This window comes from Pelobates fuscus, chromosome 8, assembly GCF_036172605.1.
Source record: "Pelobates fuscus isolate aPelFus1 chromosome 8, aPelFus1.pri, whole genome shotgun sequence".
NCBI lineage: Eukaryota > Metazoa > Chordata > Amphibia > Anura > Pelobatidae > Pelobates > Pelobates fuscus.
In genome coordinates this window covers 1,936,063-1,942,062 of record NC_086324.1, presented here as the reverse complement: position 1 = coordinate 1,942,062, position 6,000 = coordinate 1,936,063, and the positions used below count along the sequence as shown (strand labels likewise).

At 52.2% G+C, this 6,000-nt stretch overlaps 1 protein-coding gene across 1 annotated transcript in view; it reads left to right on the top strand.

Moving 5' to 3' along the window:
• Nucleotides 1-252: 252 nt before the first annotated feature.
• The window catches only part of CCDC93 (coiled-coil domain containing 93), a 61,803-nt gene continuing 56,055 nt past the window's right edge, over nt 253-6,000 (top strand). Inside the window, exons 1-3 of the mRNA XM_063429145.1 lie at nt 253-352; nt 3,071-3,184; nt 3,269-3,363. Coding sequence (XP_063285215.1) covers nt 323-352; nt 3,071-3,184; nt 3,269-3,363 — 239 coding nt within the window. The 5' untranslated portion in view covers nt 253-322. The remainder of the gene's footprint in view (nt 353-3,070; nt 3,185-3,268; nt 3,364-6,000) is intronic.

Below are 6,000 nucleotides of genomic sequence, written 5' to 3'. Positions count from 1 at the left end.
CCCCCCATCTCTGACTGTCTCTCTCTGCCGCCCCCCATCTCTGACTGTCTCTCTCTGCCCCCCCCATCTCTGACTGTCTCTCTCTGCCCCCCCCCCATCTCTGACTGTCTCTCTCTGCCCCCATCTCTGACTGTCTCTCTCTGCCGCCCCCCATCTCTGACTGTCTCTCTCTGCCCCCCCCCCCCCTCCTCATTCACTCAGTGGTTTCTCCCTCACGATCTGGTCTTGTGATTCTGTAGTCTCCGCCCCCTGTGATGTCACGGGGATGTACCAAGTCTTCCGGTAGGGGGAGGCGGAACTCACCATAATCTGAGAGAGAGACATGGCCGGGTCCCGGGGGGAACCAGCGGAGGTAACGGGGGATCCCCGGCTCACTACCTGAACCCGGAGACATAGAAACCAGCTTTAACCTGGGACAGCCCCCCTAAACCTGTCACCCCCCCCCTAACAGCCCCCCTAAACCTGTCACCGCCCCCTAACTGCCCCCCTAAACCTGTCACCCCCCCTAACAGCCCCCTAAACCTGTCACCCCCCCTAACAGCCCCCCTAAACCTGTCACCCCCAATAACAGCCCCCTAAACCTGTCACCGCCCCTAACAGCCCCCTAAACCTGTCACCCCCAATAACAGCCCCCTAAACCTGTCACCCCCCCCTAACAGCCCCCCTAAACCTGTCACCCCCCCTAACAGCCCCCCTAAACCTGTCACCGCCCCCTAAACCTGTCACCCCCCCTAACAGCCCCCCTAAACCTGTCACCGCCCCCTAAACCTGTCACCGCCCCTAACAGCCCCCTAAACCTGTCACCCCCCCTAACAGCCCCCCTAAACCTGTCACCCCCAATAACAGCCCCCTAAACCTGTCACCGCCCCATAACAGCCCCCTAAACCTGTCACCCCCCCTAACAGCCCCCTAAACCTGTCACCCCCCCTAACAGCCCCCTAAACCTGTCACCCCCCCTAACAGCCCCCCTAAACCTGTCACCCCCCTAACAGCCCCCCTAAACCTGTCACCGCCCCATAACAGCCCCCTAAACCTGTCACCCCCAATAACAGCCCCCTAAACCTTTCACCGCCCCTAACAGCCCCCTAAACCTGTCACCGCCCCCTAACTGCCCCCCTAAACCTGTCACCCCCCCTAACAGCCCCCCTAAACCTGTCACCGCCCCCTAACTGCCCCCCTAAACCTGTCACCCCCCCTAACAGCCCCCTAAACCTGTCACCGCCCTTAAAAGCCCCCCTAAATCTGTCACCCCCAATAACAGCCCCCTAAACCTGTCACCGCCCATAACAGCCCCCTAAACCTGTCACCGCCCCATAACAGCCCCCTAAACCTGTCACCGCCCCATAACAGCCCCCTAAACCTGTCACCCCCCCCTAACAGCCCCCCTAAACCTGTCACCCCCAATAACAGCCCCCTAAACCTGTCACCGCCCCCTAACTGCCCCCCTAAACCTGTCACCCCCCCTAACAGCCCCCCTAAACCTGTCACCGCCCCCTAACTGCCCCCCTAAACCTGTCACCCCCCCTAACAGCCCCCTAAACCTGTCACCGCCCTTAAAAGCCCCCCTAAACCTGTCACCCCCAATAACAGCCCCCTAAACCTGTCACCGCCCATAACAGCCCCCTAAACCTGTCACCGCCCCATAACAGCCCCCTAAACCTGTCACCGCCCCATAACAGCCCCCTAAACCTGTCACCCCCCCCTAACAGCCCCCCTAAACCTGTCACCCCCAATAACAGCCCCCTAAACCTGTCACCGCCCCTAACAGCCCCCTAAACCTGTCACCGCCCCTAACAGCCCCCCTAAACCTGTCACCCCCCCTAACAGCCCCCCTAAACCTGTCACCGCCCCCAACAGCCCCCCTAAACCTGTCACCGCCCCCATGAGCCCCCCTAAACCTGTCACCCCCCCTAACAGCCCCCCTAAACCTGTCACCGCCCTTAACAGCCCCCCTAAACCTGTCACCGCCCTTAACAGCCCCCCTAAACCTGTCAGCGCCCCCAACAGCCCCCCTTAACCTGTCACCGCCCTTAACAGCCCCCCTAAACCTGTCACCGCCCCCAACAGCCCCCCTTAACCTGTCACCGCCCTTAACAGCCCCCCTAAACCTGTCACCGCCCTTAACAGCCCCCCTAAACCTGTCACCGCCCTTAACAGCCCCCCTAAACCTGTCACCGCCCCTAACAGCCCCCCTAAACCTGTCACCGCCCCTAACAGTCCCCCTAAACCTGTCACCGCCCCTAACAGTCCCCCTAAACCTGTCACCGCCCCTAACAGTCCCCCTAAACCTGTCACCGCCCCTAACAGTCCCCCTAAACCTGTCACCGCCCTTAACAGCCCCCCTAAGCCTGTCACCGCCCTTAACAGCCCCCATAAACCTGTCACCGCCCTTAACAGCCCCCCTAAACCTGTCACCGCCCCTAACAGCCCCCCTAAACCTGTCACCGCCCCTTACAGCCCCCCTAAACCTGTCACCGCCCCTTACAGCCCCCCTAAACCTGTCACCCTCCCTTACAGCCCCCCTAAACCTGTCACCCGCCCTTACAGCCCCCCTAAACCTGTCACCCGCCCTTACAGCCCCCCTAAACCTGTCACCCGCCCTTTACAGCCCCCCTAAACCTGTCACCCTCCCTAACAGCCCCCCTAAACCTGTCACCGCCCCTAACAGTGTATAGGATATGAGTACAGTGTGTGGGATGTGAATACAGTGTATGGGATAAGAGTATAGCGTGTGGGATAAGAGTATAGCGTGTGGGATAAGAGTATAGCGTGTGGGATAAGAGTATAGCGTGTGGGATAAGAGTATAGCGTGTGGGATAGGAATATAGCGTATGTGATGTGAATACAGTGTATGGAATAAGAGTATAGTGTGTGTGATAAGAATATATCGTGTGGAATAGGAGTGTAGCGTGCGGGATGGGAGTGTAGCGTGCGGGATGGGAGTGTAGCGTGCGGGATGGGAGTGTAGCGTGCGGGATGGGAGTGTAGCGTGCGGGATAAGAATACGGTGTATGGCATGTAACACTAATATAGTGTATATGATACAATAGGAATAATATGCAATTTGCAGGTTGAGAGTCGGGAGGATGAAGAACAGGGGATTAAACTGGCAGAGATTCTGGAGCTGTTGGTGGCTGCTGGTTACTTCAGGGCGCGTATTAAAGGTCTTTCACCATTTGACAAGGTGAATCTTCCATTCCTGTCCGTGTTGAGTGTGGCATACCTTGCTTTATGGATCCTCACTGTATCTGCTCCTGTTCCCATACAGGTGGTCGGTGGGATGACCTGGTGTATCACCACTTGTAACTTCGATATCGACGTGGACCTGCTGTTTCAGGAGAATTCAACGATTGGCCAGAAGATGTGAGTTCTTTTTGTAATTATATAGACCGCGTTCTATACCGTGACATTATAGGAATCTCCGATAATACTTCCATTTTAAAGACAAATTGCAAAATGTAGTTAGACTTTAAAAACGTTTCCAGTGTGGCTATAGTCAGAGCTTTGTCTTTTGGTTTTGATGTTAGTACGCTACTTGCTATTTATTATTAATATTATTATTATTGGCCTTTATATAGCACCAACTTATTCTGCAGCGTTCTAAAATAGTCTAAAGGGGTTACTTTAACAATATCTGAGTCAATTACAAAACATCACAGGAACAATAGGTTGAAGAGGACCCTGCTCAAGCGACCTTAAAGTTTAAAGGAGACAGGGTATAAAACACAATAGGACAGGTAATTGAGAGGGAAAGCAACCAAGCAAGGTGGGAGTGAAGCAGAACTGGAGGAGAGGGTGGAGTGTGGCCCTTTAGATGAGAGAAAGAGACAGGTTTGTGATATAGAAGTCACAAGGGGGGGTGGGGGGGAAGATTCTGATGGGGAAGGCAGGCTGTTCCATAGGAAGGGAGCCGACCATGAGAAGTCCTGTAAGCAGTAAGAGTGCAAGCAGCGGACAGGAGAAGGTCATGGGTAGAGCGAAGAGACCGAAAAGCTGCATACCATGAATCAATAAAGAAATATACCAAGGGCTAGCGTTGTTTAGAGGTTTATAGGTATGGGTTAGTATTTTTTAAATTGACTCCTATAGGAAACAGGAAGCCAGTGTAAGGACTGATGGAGGGGAGAGGTATGAGATCAGTGCTAGGAGAGAAAAGCTGCGACAAAACAAAGAACAGAAACAAACATATCCATCTAGTAGTAGTAGTAGTAGTAGAAGAATTCAAACAAAGTCAACCGATGACCTTCATCCAAAACCAGAAACCGAACGTGGATCCGTAGATGAACCATTAAACTTTATCCAGACGAAGGTCTTGAACGTGGATCTGTAGACGAACCATTAAACTGAAACAAGATAAACAAAAAGTCTAAAGCTCCGATTAGTGAACGAAATATACTGTAAATACATGAAGACCTCATAATCAACTACAGACAGTACAATATCCATAAAATCTCGCCCCGACTTCCCTCAGAAAGGAAAAAAAACTGAACTACCTAATCCTAGTCCTGAAGAACAAACTATCAAACTAGAGGTGATCAAATAAAACGAACAAAAGTAACAAGGGTAGGGTGAAACTGGGAGGAAAATATTCGCCTCCTGTCATTAAGAAAACCAAGATTATAGTTACACTAAAGCTAGTATAATCTCCAATTTTATAACATGACAGGAGGCTTCATATTTGCTGTTTTAACGCTCCGACAGCAAAGCAAAGGAAACATGAACTGTCGGTCTGAAATAAAATTGGCGGAAAGTGTCCTCCCGGGACCAGTCAGCTGAGCGCAGGATGTCCTGGAGAGAGGCGCACTCGATGAAGGTGCCAGCAGCCACCGTGCCCCTAACTGAATGCGCTCCGAAAGTTGAACTCACACCCGCCAATGACCACAACCAACAACCATTGAATCCACCGTGTCAGGGTAAGATAAGAGACCGGTTTGTGAGGTCTAACAAAAGACCAATAATTGTTCGGAACTGGAACGGCGAAGTGGAAAAAATAAGCGCCACCTAGCGAGACAGAGCCGTCGCTACACAGAGCTTAGGGAAGCGTGGAAATACGGGTAGAATACAGCCGTCGAACCCGACTAATACGCCTAGGCCCCGTGAAGGTGACCCCCTCCGGAAAAAAGAAAAGCGATGACATCGAACGTCCGGACTTCGAAGACTTGTCTGAAAGAAATTAGGCAAACAAATAGTAGGAAATTTTTTTGCTGAAAGTTGACGGAGGGAAAGGTCTAGATTATCAAGCCAATCCTGAAGAAACAACAAGACCGTACGTACGTCCCAGAGGATGGAATACTTAGACGTCGGAGGCTGCGAAAGTCTCATGCCTCTGAGAAATCTGCCAACCAGCGGGTCCTGACCAATGGGGAACCTCGAAACCGAACGTGGGTTGCCGAAATCGCCGACCTTGCCATGATAACTGAATGATATGAACGCCCCAGGTCAAACAGGTGCGAGAAGATCAGAACACTGGTTACAGGGCCCGTAAAGGGATTGGTATCCCGTTCCAGGCACCAACGACACCAGGAGTACCCTGCTAACCAGAAGCATCAGGGAGCCCCAGGGAAGAGTCTTAGCAGACTGCGATAATGCCTCGACATTCCAGGTTCCCCTGACAGAGTCCAGGCCACTAAGTGGAGGCGGACGTCCACCAAAAGGGTTTGAGGATTGTCCCGGAAGTCCGAGAGGAGCATAGTGAGGATGGAAGGTAACGTGGCCAAGTGGTCTAAGGCGCTGGATTTAGGCTCCAGTCTCTTTGGATGCGTTGGTTCAAATCTCACCGCTGCCAAATATTAATGCATTACTGAGAGGGTAGTGGATGCATGGAATAGCCTTCCAGCTGAAGTGGTAGAGGTTAACACAGTAAAGGAGTTTAAGCATGCGTGGGATAGGCATAAGGCTATCCTAACTATAAGATAAGGCCAGGGACTAATGAAAGTATTTAGAAAATTGGGCAGACTAGATGGGCCGAATGGTTCTTATCTGCCGTCACATTCTATGTTT